This window comes from Triturus cristatus, chromosome 2_2 (assembly GCF_964204655.1).
Source record: "Triturus cristatus chromosome 2_2, aTriCri1.1, whole genome shotgun sequence".
Taxonomy (NCBI): domain Eukaryota; kingdom Metazoa; phylum Chordata; class Amphibia; order Caudata; family Salamandridae; genus Triturus; species Triturus cristatus.
The window spans coordinates 782,442,870-782,458,066 of NC_140582.1; the positions used below are offsets into that span (position 1 = coordinate 782,442,870).

The window sequence follows — 15,197 nt, forward strand, 5'->3', positions numbered from 1 at the left end:
CGTCGCTTGGGTAAAAAAAAAAGGACCATCAATTAATACACGAGTAATAGTACATTTCCTTTGGAAAGTGCATATACAATCTCTTATTTTCCCTTATTTTTTCAACCAGAAACGTAATGGCTGTGCGAGTATTACGGCCTTTTTTAATTTTTCAAATTTCCATTTGAAGTGAGGGATCCGAAAAGTGATCGAGATAAGGGTATATATGCAGGCTTCCCAAGGAAGACACTGTCATTTGGAATGAGAATCGCTGAGATAAATACTCCTTCTCTTTCTGGGAGGCAAAATCCAAGCAGCTTCCCACAGTAACTTCTTATGTGTGAAGGGCTCCCAGCTGGCAAAAACCTCTGCAGATAACATATGATCTCTAAGATTGATTACTTTCCTCTTAGAGTCAGACTCCTTTTTTACTCACTCCATTGGGCTTCAATCCAAATACTCAGGGTATTTTGTCAAAATGTTCCAATCATGTGAGGTAATTTGACATTTTTAAAAAACATTTTTTTTAGCCTATATGCCCAAGAGTTCAATGTTATTTTGCATCTAATGCTATGCATCATAGACCCCCTTTGGGAGATTTAAATGATTTACATTTTCCAAATGATCCAAAATATCCCCTTATCTATACAGAATATTTCGGACCCATTCAAAGCTAAAGAAGGGATCTTGTGCAAAATTCCTAGTTTATTGAAGAATATTAACAGAGTCATGGAACAGGCTGAAAATCACAAATCGTGTTTGTTGCCTTGGAGATGCTCTTTCTCATGCATTTGCTTTCTCTATGTTTATATGGTCTTGTGATCTGCTTCCTATTCCACAGGTACTATATTTCTTGCAAGGAGGATCTCTTTCAAACACACCTTCATAATTGATGTGCCACTTTCCCTTTCTTATAGAAATCTATGGAAGAGTATTCATTTAAAATGCAGAGCTTTGGTTTTGACATAGAAATTGATTTCCCCAAGTGAAAAGGTGCTGATTGGACTAAAGAGGTTAGCCTTAATGGGTACAACAGTGCTGTTTTCTGAAGATGGGCCCTAATGACTGTGATCCAGTACTGATACATTTTTATTCACTCTATTCCGAGATCTGGGTTCACTCACTGTATTCAGAGATGTGGCTTACACATATGAGGAAGAGCACCTCATAAACATTATAGAGGCCCTTCTCTGCTCAAATATATTAGACGTGACTCCTAAGGAGTCTTTCCGGTCCCAGTAAGAGAAACTGTCAGACCCCACCTCAGGCTACTGGCCAGTTGGGATTTCCACCAACACTAATGCATGTACTTCTTTAACTTAGGGCTGACACTGTGGATTTTCTGAGCTGTGCAGCTCAGTTGGGTCCACCAGATTGATGGAACCTCACGTGGGGAACAGGAGTGTAGGAACTCTCCCCATCCTCCAACACACCCTGTCAGTCTTCATAAGGGCCCAGGAGATGATCTTTGTCCTCCCATTCACTTTGCTTCACAATAAACTAGGGCTCACAGGAAGCAACAAGCATTGCCAAAGCCAGTGATCTGGCTTTGTGTGTAAGTATGCAAACAACATTTGTGGAAGCCTGTGTTGCCTTATTAAAACCAGACCTATTTGCTTTGCCATGGCTTATTTATCTGCTGAGGGGAGCGTTCCAACAGGCAAAATGCAAGACCAGACTAGAACATTAAACAAAACCTGTTGCAGTGGAGAAAAACAAAACAAAAAAATTACAAGTTTCTGTATACCATGCAGTCATGACATAAAAATGTACTTTGAGATTCAATGTAAATTGAGATGTAAAGAAGTCCCTCTTGCATTGCAGTGATTGTAGAACTTAGAAGGCATAATAATACACAAACAGCCAATAGCATGAGGAGTGAGAGAAGTACTCATCTGGGCTAAGCCATAGCACCCTCCATATGTATTTTAAATAATTGAGAACAGTACGTATAACTCAATTGTGCTCTTAACATCTATCGCCCCACAAAAAAAATAATTAGACTTTCAGTTGAGCATCGCCTCAATTGCATTACGGCTCAATTCATGAACTCCAAAAAACTTCTACGATGACTACAATGCATCTGATAGACTTCTAGCCACAAATTCCTTACCTTAGAATTTTCCCCAGGAGTCCGACTGGATCTGGAAATTTTTGGGGTACAATACCCTTGCATGCAGGTAGGTGGTGTCGTTTGGATCTGCGTGACATTATCGGCGTGGTCCACACAGAAGTGACCTATCTAAATAGGTGCCATTCCAGAACGCTGACCTCTGTTCTTTTCTTTCCACGCCAATCGGCACAGATCCAGAGAGAGCTACCTCTAGTCACTTTGGCTAGCCTTTTTTCGTCTTTTGTCAGTCTTTTTTAGAAAGTCTTCTCCTGGTGTAGCAGGAATGTCCTCTAGAAAGGGTGGCTTCAAGCCCTGCGGCGCCGGTCACCAATCGCCGTCAGTGATGAGCCAGTACATGGTTTGCCTCAGGTGCCTTGAGCGCTACCATAACTTGAAGACCTGTGCCGACTGCCGCACAATGAATCTGATGGCCTTAAGAGAGCGGTCCCTCAAGCTCCTGGCGGCTCGAGGTGTGAGTCCACGAAAATGTTATGATATAATGCATTTATAACGCACACGGATACTCAGGAGTGTCCCGGCGCAGAAAGCCATTATCAAGAGCAGTACAACTGTGCGTAACTAGGGTTGGTTAAAAAGTAGGGTCTTAAGCTGCTTCTTGAACAGCCTAGTGTCTTGAATGTTACGCAGTTCCAAAGGAAGGGAATTCCAGGCTTCTGCTGCCTTGAAGGATAGGGAGCTGCCCCCCATTCGAGTCAGGCTGACGCGGGGGACCACTGCCAGACACTGCACAGCGGAACGCAGACGTCTTCGAGGAACATAAAAGGCGAAGCGTCTCCTAAGGTAAAGCGGCCTGATCTGTTCATGCACCAGAGTGAAGGCTTTAAACTGGACACGGCGGGCCATGGGAAGCCAGTGAAGATCCTGTAATTGTTTCATACTTGATCTTCCTGGAATACCAAGCAGAATCCTAGCTGCCGCATTCTGTATTTGCAATTTTTTTAGCTGGTATCCAGGCAGGCCAATTTACACACGCATTGGCATTATCAATGCGTAACAGATAAGAGCACGAGTCACCATTTGCTTGGCTGACCTAGGTAGCAAAGGAAGAAACTTTCTAAGCAATTTCAACATGCCAAAGCACATTACCGCACATTTTTTTTTATCTGCATGGAGAACCTGAGGTCTTCACTGAACCAGAACCCCAAGTTCTTAACAGGGTTGCCAACAGAATTGGGCGAGGGTACTCAGTGGGCCATAGAGCCTCCCTAAAATGCGGGGGAAAGGATCCATACAGAAGTACCTGTCCTCGTTGCACTTCAGCTGCGCCAGTGCAAGCCATTTAAAAACGGCAGAAAGACCGTTTTTTGCTTTGTCCGGGGGCGAATCCTTTTCCTTCCAAGTAAAGAGGAGCCGATTATCATCAGCATAGGCTATGATCTTGCCTCCCAGCTCCTCTGCTAAGTAGATCAAGGGATTAACGTAAATATTAAAAAGTAGGGGGCTCAGAGTAGAGCCCTGCGGAACGCCGCCCATGGTCACCCTTCTGGGGGCCCAAAAAAAAGAAAGCTGCCAGACCTGCTGGGTTCTGTCCTCTAAAACAAGATTTCAGCCAGTCCCAAGCCCGTCCAGATACACCAATTCTTGAGAGACTAGCAAGCAGTTGATGGTGGGGCACCGTATAAAAGTCAGCAGAGAGGTCCAATAAAATCCGAGCCGCTCTGTCGCCTGCATCCAAGCATTCCCTTATTGCCTCTGACATTTCGACGAGGGCAGTCTCTGTGCTATAAGTTGCCCTGACTCCTGATTGAGCAGGATGGAGGGCGCCAGATGTCTCAACAAAGGTGGCTAACTGTTTAAAGACTGCTTTCTCGCACACCTTTACCACGGCCGGGAGGAGAGAGATAAGTCGATAGCTGGCAGGCATAGCAGGATCTAGAGAGGACTTTTTTAATAGCGGTAGTAATTTAGCCTTCTTCCATTCCGGTGGAACTGTGGCAGTCTGGAGAGATATGTTTAATGGTATTCACCTCAGGATTAACCACCTTCTCAGCCCCCGCAAGCAGCCTAGCCAGACACGGGTTGGTAGGAGAGCCCGACTTAAGCGATTTGAGGATGGACAGTGAGTCAAGTGGAGCAATGGGAGAGAACCCCATCAGTGGGGAAGCTGACTGGGTGGAAACTAAGGTATTTGGGATGTCGGACCCAACCTGCCTGGGGGAGCTGGTCCCTAAGCTGTCCTGGATCGCCTGGATCTTATCAATAAATAAACATGACAACTTCTCACACCATTCCCCGGAGGCAGAAAGGGCAATACGCTCAGCGCTGGGAGTCAAAAAAAAAAAATTCTGGACGATGGCAAACATTTCCATAGACTTGTTTTTGGACATAGCAATGCGTTCCGCATAGAAGCTACTTTTAGCCTTCCTAATAGCAGCATAGTATTCTCTCTGAGCCTTCCTAGGTGCTGTTTTAGCCAAGGGGCAATATGCCTGCCTCTAACTGCATTCCAGTTTTTTACAGAACTGTTTTAGTTCCTTAAGTTCGCTAGAATACCAGGGTTTTGATGGGGCGTTTCTTGCCCGCCTATTCGAAAGGGGCGGGGTTAAAGATTCAATTGCCTGGGAGATCCAGTTAGTGAGGCTCTCTAACGCACTGTCTAGATTTTTGGCGACAGTAGGGCGTGTGTCTAACAATACCCTACAGAAGGCAGAAGAATCAATTCTTTGCGAAGGTCTGCCTTGGGGGAAATCCCTTCGATGAGAGAGGCATCGAAAAGGTGCATGAGAACTGAATCAAAAAATGATCAGACCAGGATACTTGAAGGGGTTCCGTAATACATAAAGGAAAATTGGAACCGACCGGGTCAAAAATGTGACCCCCCCCCCCCCACTGTGAGACGGAGAGCTAATCCATTGGGTAAGTTGCCTCAGGTTGAGCGAATGATTTAAATCCCTGGTGTCACTAGCCTCCACACAATCCAAATGGATATTAAAATTTCCAAGAAGCAGGAAGTTCAAAAAGCGTAAAGCCCTAGGGACAATTACCTCATCTAGGGCTTTCAAAAAGGCTCCCCTGGGGTCGGGGGGGGTCTATACACCAGTGTACCACCCAGCTTAAAGTTGAAGTGTGGGGATATAGTAATAGAAAAGTAAAGTGCCTCCCTGTCACCAATACCTACAGTGTCTTCACGGGTGAAGACCCACGTGTCCCTGAACACCACCGCTATACCTCCACCTCTTTCCCCCCCCCCCCCCCCTTTTGCGGTCATCCCTCACTATTTTATACCCCCCAGGAATGGCTAACTCGATAGCTGGGGCAGAAAACTCATTAAGCCACGTCTCTGTCACAAATAATATATCGAACTGCTCATCAGAGAGGAGCTCAAATATATGCGGGGCATGCTTGACTAACGATTGGGAGTTGATTAACGCCACCCGTATGCAGTCCCCTTTCGGAGTAATTGTAGGGGGAACTGCCGGAGGAATACGATCTGCCAGCTCAGTACAGAAACTAAAGTTGCAATTCTCACACCTCCTGTTCAGATTGTCTAAAATCGCCCAGTGTCATTCACATTCGCCCGGGTGGTGGTCTATAGCTAACAAATCAGGTGGCTGTAAAACTGGCGACCGTCTGTTGTCTCCGTCTGGAAACAGGCAGCGTGGCTGGTGATGGCCGCTTCCGGGACGCTGACTGGCGCAGACTGGCTTGCCTTGGGTGCGCCAGCGGTGCATCCGCGCAGCGCACCTTTTTACGTGTCAAGCACCCAAACTACTAGAGCGCGTCCTGCCCGTTATCTCGATCCCGGTCGAGAAGAAGGTCATGGGATCAATTGCGGAGCCCAAGATCTTCGTCACACTCAGTCATTGGGTCAGTCGGGTAAGTCCCACTGCAAGAATAAGAAGAAGCCGACCGTCAACAGAAAAGGGTGTGGAAATGTGCCTTTTCAGGGGCACACCGGTGCAGGGTTCACTCTTAAGTTTGTCCACGGGTCCTTAGACTAACAAAGAAGAGATTGACACTGAAGCTGGAATTCAAAATAACAAGTTTATTAATCACTCATGAGTGGGACTACATCAGTACAACACCCTCCGGCGCTGTAGGAGGTAGTACATGGAATACAGAAACCATGGGCCTTTTATACACAGTTTGTTGCAGAGTAAGTATGTAGTTACAAAAAGAAGGTACAGGCCTATACAGGAATAGCTATCGACTAACATGGGCAGATGAATATCACTTAGTCAGCAAAGTGGGAGGGGAACAGAACTGCTTACAGCAATGAGATATGATAGACAGTTACATTCTCAAACAGGTGCATTCTAGCAGCTACAGGCCTTTCTGAGCTCATACATTGTTCTGGCTCAGTGCAGAAGGAGTTGACTAAGGTTGATGACTCAAGCAGAATAGAAAAGCAGGCAACAGTGAAGATGGCAGAAACACAAGGCTAACAAAATGGATGCTGCAAACAAGATGGCTTCAGCTCATGCTAACAGCAATTGTTTTAGATTCCCACAAGGGAGCATTGCCATTCATGGCCTGGCTCCACAGTTGAGCCAGAGTTGGGCCTGCACTGCACTTCCCCGACTTTCCAGGAGCCGGAGCGACCCCTGCTAAACTTAAGGAGTTTTGAGGCCATGCACCCAATTTGAGCTGTTCATTCCCACCAGTGCACCTTTGGGCCCTGCAGGTTTGGGAGGGGCCCCAACTAGTTCCACACAGTTGGCTCTGCTCCAGGCACCAGTCGGGCCCCTTGGATCCATGGATGGATCCGGACCGGTGCTGGACACACCATCTCGATCTTCCTGGTGCCATTCCCTGTCTCAGACATGGAGCTGGAGAAGCATCATCCATTGCAGACTAGAGCCATGCCTTCCAGGCCGGAGTCTGAGCCCTATTCCTATGGCATAGGACTAGAGCAGCATTGAGAGGGGTCGCTGGACCCTGAAGAATGCCAGCCTTTAGATCCAAACATGGACTGGTGTGAGGACTTGGTGGAGACCAGTGAACTGTGCACTTCTCCAGATACTGGGATGCATTATCCCTCTACCATGGCTATGGAGGAGGAAGCAGCATTTGCAATAGTGGTGAGAAGGGCAGTCGACGTCCTAGACCTTAGCCTACACTCAGTAGCAGTCAAGACAACCATCTTGATAGAGGTGCTTCAGCTGGTAGAAGCACCCTCAAAACTGCTTGACCCATTTAATGAATCCCTTACAGACGTCCTGCTTGGGACCTGGTCTAAGCCCAGCACATGGGCTCCTGTGAACAGGACTACTGCCTGCTGCCACAACCCCGCCCCAGGGAATCTCAATTTCCTCACACAACACCCTACCCCGGAGAGCTTAGTGGTCCAGATCTCTACCTCCTGTGGAAATCCTAGCACATTCCCTACTGGATATGGAATCCAAGATGTTGGACACCTTAGGCGAGAAGATGTTTTCTTCCACTAGCCTAGCACTTCCGTTCATGAACACCAGATATCTTTTGGGCCATTAATCCCATGCTCTATGGGATTTGTTGCGCAGGTGCTGCCCATGTTTCCGGTAAAGGTCCAGGTCCTACTCTTACAGGCTTTTGCTGATGGGAGTGAAGCAGCTAAGATCGCAATCAAATGTGAACTGGATACTGCAGACTTGCAGGCCAGAGTTTCCTCGAAAGTGGCCTTACGGCTCCGAGCCTGGCTGAGAACATCTGGCTTTTCAGTGGATGTCCAAGCATCACTTATGGAGATGCTCTTTGGCTCCTGTCGCTTAGGAGAACAGGCTTATTCAGTGCTGTAATGCTTTGAAGACAGCATGACTACGGCCAGGTCCTTGGGCCATTCCATGGCCCCTCGCCATCCACAATCTGCCTTTTGCTTTTTTGGCAGCCATGGAAGGGGCTTCCAGCTGTGTCAATAGCATCTAAGCTACCACAGCGTGCAAGCTTCCCAGTCTCTGCGGGGCTAAGGACATGGTACCCACAGACCCCATGGGATAGGCAGTCAGAGGTTGGGCCAACCCAGGCCTTCCCCCATCAGCCACAGACTCCAAAACCTTAGAATTTGCCCTCTTACCATCATGGGTACCCAGTGGAAGGCAGGATCTGCCATCCCCTGCCCCGTTGGAGGTCTATAACCTCAGACCGATGGGTTGTCTAAATTTCCCAAAGTGGCTACTCCCTCACCTTCATGACTACCCCTCCACCCATACCACCTGCTTGCGACCAGCTGACAGACCATTTTACCTTGCTCCTCCAGGAAGTGACGGCTCTAAAGGCCAAAGAAGCCATAGAGAGCATGCTAATGCCAGAAGTAGGTCGTGGTTGCAATGTTCACTACTTTCTGGTGCCCCAGAAGGGCGGAGGCCTTCATCCTATTCTAAACCTACATCCTCTTAATTTCTACGTCAAGAAAGAGATGTTTAAAATGCTTGCGCTCGCTCAAGTCCTGTCCTGCCTGCCAACTGGCATTACCTGACTTACAGTGGGTCACGAGCACTTAAAATATGCTGTGCTCCCTTTTGGCCTTACCAGCGCCCCTCCGGTGTTCATCAAGTTGTTGGTGCTGGTTGCAGCTCACCTGCGGAGATTAGGGGTGCCAGTCTTCCCCTATCTCAACGACTGGCTGTTGAAGGCGGGCTCATCCGAGGCTGTCGTCTCCCACCTCCAGACTATGGCAGGTCTCCTGCATTCGTGGTGTTCACTGTCAACGTTCTAAAGTCACACCTGACTCTCTCATACACTCCCTCTAATCAAGACTGTTCTGGACATGGTGCAGTTTCGAGCCTATCCTCCTGAACAAGTCCTGGATGGCCAGATTATGATACCGATATTTCAGCCTCTATCCTGGATTTCTGAGACACAAACTCTGAGGCTGCTGGGCCTCGTGGTCTCCTACATCCTGCTTGTGACACATGCCCACTGGCATATGCAGGCTGTGCAATGAGACCTGATGTGCCAGTGGGCGCAGCATTGGGGAAGTCTCTCTAACATGGTCCAGATCTTGGAGGGACCTGCAAAAGATCTGCAGTGGTGGTTTACAAACTGTGACTAGGTCAGCGGCAGACCCCACTCCTTTCCCCAAACAGATATGACAGTGGTGACACATGCGTCACTCCTGGGATGGGGCAGCCATCTGAGAGATGTGGAGATCAGAGGCCTGTGGTCTCTGGCGAAATCTAGACTCCACATCAAACTTCTGGAGCTCCTGGCAGTCTGGGTGGCATTAAAAGCATTTGTAGCGAACCACGTGTGGCATCTCCATTTGAATGTAATGAAAGGGTTGTTTCAGCAGTGGGGAGTGCCTTGGTTCGATCTGTTCACCACATGCAGTGTCGACAGTTCTGTGTGCTGGTGTTTCCAAGGCAGCTGTCACTGTGAGCTGATTTTCGTCTCGAGTGGAGCTCAGGCCTCCTGTATGTCTTTCTGTCCATACCACTTCTGCACAGAGTTCTCAAGAAGATCGGGAACGCCCAAGTCTTCTTGTGGTTTCGGACTGGGCTTGGAGAATTTGGTATCCCGAGCTGTTAACCATAGCCATTGGTCCTGCGATCAGACTGCCCCTTCGGGAGGATCTTCTGTCGCAGCAGCATGGGAGGGTTCTCCACCTAAACCTGTCAACGCTCCGCCTTCGTGCGTGGAGATTAAGTGGGGACAGTCGACAGCTTTCCACCTTCAGCCCAAAGTCTGCAATGTTTTCTTGGCAGCCAGGCATCCCTCCACCAAAACGGTGTACGCCTGCCCTTGGGGCAGGTTTGTGGCATGGTGGGCTGAGAAACAGGTTAATCCTATTTCTGCCCCCACCTCCCTCCTCAGGTCCTTCTCTTTATCTTTTCCCTTGCCCAGGAGGGCTCTGCTCTGGTCACCTTAAAGGGTTAGCTTTCTGCTATATCAGGCTTTCTGCTGTTGCCTGACCAGTCTTTCCTCTTCAAATCCTCTGTTGTACATAGGTTCTTGAAAGGTTTTCAACATATGTTTCCTCCTTCACCCTTCATCATGCCTCCGTTGGGCCTTAATTTAGTCCTGATGTTCGTAAGGTGTGCTCCCTTTTAGCCCTTGCACAACTGTCCCCTCGAGTGCCTCACCATCAAGACTGCTTTCCTGGTGGCTCTAACATCTGCCTGAAGGGTCAGTAAGCTTCAGGCTTTGTCATCCAAGCCTCCATACCTGAACACCTGCACAGACAAACTGGTTCTTTGTCCTAGAGCTTCCTTTTTAGGTCAAGCATTCGAGACCTCTTGTATATACTTAAGCATAGCGAAAAGAGAAAATTCCCTTGATTCAACAATTCGGAGAGCATAAAGTATTATGTCAGAAAGGGGGGTTCTATATAAGAATTTTTTTATTTAAAAAAACATGTTTCTCATTGTAAAACATACACAATCATAAAGCATTTCATAATACATCAAATCAAATTTGTTAAAAACCTCATACAGTACATATCAATTCAATGTCAATCACATGAAACAATATAACCCAATTATGACCAGCATAACATGGAGACAGACACAAAATGTAAGATCCAATTACTCTTCTTTACAAGTGCACATCAAAATGAGCTCTGAAATACAGCTTATTATACATGGATAAATCAGTATATAATTTAATCTGTATTGATTCTTTGATTGTGCTAATCCACAGCGTCGACGCGTTTCGATGGCTTAAAATGATATTACCATCTTTGTCAAGACCACATAATTCTGTCTCCCACCACAATTAGTGTTTTTCCTAAAACAAACAAATGAATACAATTACTCTTACTGATCTGAATTGTACACATGGTTACTATTCTTGACGATCTTAAAATTTTTATGCTAGAATATTGGCCCAATCCTTAATTGGATTATATTCCTGTGGCAATTATGCAAAACACGGTCTTGACAAAGATGGTAATATCATTTTAAGCCATCGAAACGCGTCGACGCTGTGGATTAGCACAATCAAAGAATCAATACAGATTAAATTATATACTGATTTATCCATGTATAATAAGCTGTATTTCAGAGCTCATTTTGATGTGCACTTGTAAAGAAGAGTAATTGGATCTTACATTTTGTGTCTGTCTCCATGTTATGCTGGTCATAATTGGGTTATATTGTTTCATGTGATTGAGATTGAATTGATATGTACTGTATGAGGTTTTTAACAAATTTGATTTGATGTATTATGAAATGCTTTATGATTGTGTATGTTTTACAATGAGAAACAGGTTTTTTTGTTTTTTTAAATTCTGATATAAAACCCCCCTTTCTGACAATACTTTATGCTCTCCAAATTGTTGAATCAAGGGAATTTTCTCTTTTTGTTGGTTTAAAGTACCCTACTTCCCTTGAGTTTCAAGGGGTCCCTCTCAAATCTTTTTTATATATTTAAGCATATACTTGTATGTGTATGTACTTTATGGGCTCTGGAGATCAGCCCTAGGACTTGTCTGTTTCCGCTTAGGGACTTTTTTTCTGTTCAACTGCCTCTATGTAACGGTCTTGGTAGAAAACGACCAGTAGAGGTCAGTAAAATACCAGAATTGCTTTCTGCTTTTTCAACTGCCTCGATTTACGTGCCTTGATAGAAAAGGACCAGTAGAGGTCAGTAAAATACCAGTATTGATTTCTGCTGAGGGACTTTCTTTTTTTATTTTTCTTGCAACTGCCTCTATTTAACTTTCTCGATAGAAAACAACCAGCAGAGGTCAGTAAAATACCAGAATCACTTGAGCATTTTCTAGATTACAGTCCATAGAAATTGTCTTCCACAAGCACCCGTAAACAATATTATTTTTTCAAATCTTGTATTTTCAGTGATATGACCACCGAAAGCCCTGATTTTATATTAAAAACAGAGCTTTGGACTGTACCATTTCCCGCTTAAAGACCATATTTCTCTCCATGTGTTCCCATAACTGGTGTGTCACGCAGTTTGGTGCTTACTTTCCCTCCATGTTAAAGAACAGTTGATGTTTCAGCACCCAGGCTAATGTACGGCATAGCTAAATACATATAAGGTCCGAAAGGCGAGACTGATTGCATTGCAAATGCTTGTTGCCAAAGTGGTTACTTCACATCCTTTGAAGGAAGAGGAGCAACTTCACCGACTGGACCTAAAAAGAGCATTGTTCTACCTTGACCGCACAAAAGAGTTCCGGGTGAGCAACCAACTCTCCAAGGGTATGTCGGAGCAAAGAAAGGAAAGGCCATGCAGAAGCGGACTAATAAGATCTGATATGCATTGGCCAAAAAGCAACCCCATCAGGGTTTGTGTGCTCATTCCACCAGAGCCAAGGCAGCGACCACTGCGTTGGCACGCGGTGTTCCCGTCCTGGATATCTGCCAGGCAGCAATGTGAGCATCTCTACATGTTTACCAAGTGCTACTGCCTAGACAGTCGGGTCCGTCGGGACGGACACTTTTCCGGTAGGTCCTGCAGGACTTTTTAGTGCGAATTTGTTTTGCAGACCAATCTCAAGGGAAGTATTGCTTGGGTATCTGATGAACAAGTTACTTGCCTTTGGTAACGCCTTATCTGGTAAAGACTGCATCTAGCCACAGATTCCTTAACTACCCACCCATCCTGCCCACTCAGCAAATGGATTTCTAGGGGTGGAGCTTCACCTTTTCAGGGCCCTTGTTTTCCACACCAGTGGTCCGTGTTCTTCATGGCTCTAAGCACCTGGCATGGGAAGTCGCAAAAACGAAACTGTTGTCAGCATGCTGCAGTGCCACCTATATAGGCACCACTTACGACCCTTCCGGCGCTGGTGACACCACTTTGAGACGAACAGCAGCACCTACCGGCATGAAGGGGAACTGCTCATGAAAGATTTCCAGATCTAGTCTGACACCTGAGGATAATTAAAAGGTAAGGCGTCTGCGGCTAGATATCCTCTATCAGGCAAGGTGTTATTGAACTTAAGTAACTTGTTATTATTGAAGTATCGCCATTCAAGTACACTTTAGACCCACCTTTCATACATGGAAACTGAAAGCGTGATCAGAAATTTTGTACAAGTGGTTCGGATTTTCCTTGTGTGAGCGAGGAAAGGTCAAGCCAAGGAATAACACCAAATCAGTCTTGCTCATAAAGCACAAATAGATATGTAAACGTATGCGTTTGAAGTTATTGTAACCAGGTATTCTGCAGAATCCATCACTGCATAATGTATTACTCCGTTGCATTCGTATACCCAAGTATTGTTACACAGATCTGACGGTTCATAATTCGCATCCTCTGCCTCAGCTCCCTCAACACGATCTAAACGAGGATAACGAAGTTGTAAAATATCTACTGCACCATTTGGTCCGTTGTGTGTCTTAAGGCTGCCTTGTTTTCCTTTCCAGGGGCAAACAGCGTCGTTTATCTGTCTGTCGAAGGCTTGACCTCTGCAGTGCGCCAAGGCATTAAAGCGGTGAAGGAAAAGCAAGATGACGACCTGAAGACCAACCACGCGCACGCGGGCTCTGTGGGCCACTGCACCGCGTGCCTGACTGGGAAGTACCCGGTGGAGCTGGAATGGTGACGGTCCAGGACCACGCTCCTGCTCCCTGAACCGGCGAAAAAAGGACTGCCACGAAGTCGGGGATAATACTACGGCGTGCAGTAGAGGCCACAATTCATATGTGAAATAAAACCAAAATGTAGACTTTTAGCAATTGTGAAGTGCTCAACGCACGTGCGGACAGAGGTGTCCAAGTACTCCACGTATTTCAAGAAAACCGTGCTGGCCACTGGGCAAGGAATGGATACGTTTTAAAACGTGCAATACTTTGGCCTTAGAATCGTAGTTCTTTTCTACCCATAGTCAGACTGAATTTCGTTATGGAGATTGTGAAAGACTGGTGTGTGCCTCCAAGCGAGTTGTGGAGGCAGAAACAGATGCGGTGGGCTGTGTGAAACTGCCTTGGGTGCCAACGCATCTAATATAAACATTAAAAAAATAAATTGGTAGTTGCTTTGACTCTTTAAAACAGATTGTATTTTATGTAATGCTGCATACCGCACAAGCACCCTTCAGAGCGCCGACTACTAGGTCATGGATGGTCCATTTCATTAAAGTAGACAATATTCGTTCTAGCCATACTATATAATATAGATTGTAGCCAGTACACTTGTGGTAGATTGCCGTGGATGTATTTGTTTTGAGTTATAAGTGATACTTGCCAGGCTGAGAATTATGTAGTATTAGAGAGTATTGTTGAATCTGTCACATTGGCCAGTCTACAATGTCTTAGTGCTTTGTGGGTTATTCACATTAAAAAGAATGCTATTCTTGCTGTGTTTGTGTTCCAAAGGTCCCAGGGCCATGCAAGTATTGCTGTCGTTGATGTGTGTGTCTGCAAATATTGTTTTACTCAACAGTGCACTTGTGATGTGAAGCAACAGAACTTTGGTCTTTTGATCTGGCAAAGGCAATTCTGCTTTGTTGACCTTTAACTAACTAAGCGGTTTATTTTTGTATTGTCTTTAATAAAACCGTACACAGATCCAACTGAAAACGTGTCTGTTTGTGATTGCGTAGCGAGAAACGTTCTTTGTAGTAAATTAAATAGGTTGTCATGTTTTAATCTAAATTTACAGTGCCACATGTAGGAAGGTAGCCTGAAAATTGTGCTTTTCGTAACCATCAAGTGATTCTGGAAAATGTAATTTGGGGCGGCAGTCATAATCTCTTTTTATTGCAGATTTAGTCGTGATTTAGAAATTTAGGTGTCGGCCTGCTGTAGATAGATCACTTAACCTGCTCAAAGTAAGTGTTTAACTAATAATCTGTCTCGTGGGGTGATGAATCTGGAGATATCTGGATACTAGTCAGGCAAATTGAAACACGTAATATATGTGTGTGTGTATATATATATATATATATATATATATATATATATACGCCTGCAATTACGGAGGATGAAGAAACCCCGTCTAATCTAGTATTCAAAGTAACGTTAAACCTTCACTGTTACTAAGCAAGGACCCTTGATTTGAAAATTGGTCTCTCTAAATTATAGGCACCAGTTGCTACTTTTTAAACATATGCTCATAAGCTATTCTATTTTAAAAGTTTAAACTCCTCTGATGCAGTGCAGTCACCCTGGACGGGCAAATATTGATTCAGTTGCATGGGCTGCGAGGACAGCTGTGCCTTCTAATTACTGATGTGAACAATAAGTGACGTCCTTCCTCT

General features: G+C 45.5%; 1 protein-coding gene across 1 annotated transcript in view; it reads left to right on the top strand.

The window, feature by feature from the left end:
• The window catches only part of PPAT (phosphoribosyl pyrophosphate amidotransferase), a 374,190-nt gene extending 359,673 nt beyond the window's left edge, over nt 1–14,517 (top strand). The window contains exon 11 of the mRNA XM_085642045.1: nt 13,363–14,517. Within this exon, the coding sequence (XP_085498171.1) occupies nt 13,363–13,541 (179 nt within the window). The 3' untranslated portion in view covers nt 13,542–14,517. The remainder of the gene's footprint in view (nt 1–13,362) is intronic.
• Nucleotides 14,518–15,197: the final 680 nt, after the last annotated feature.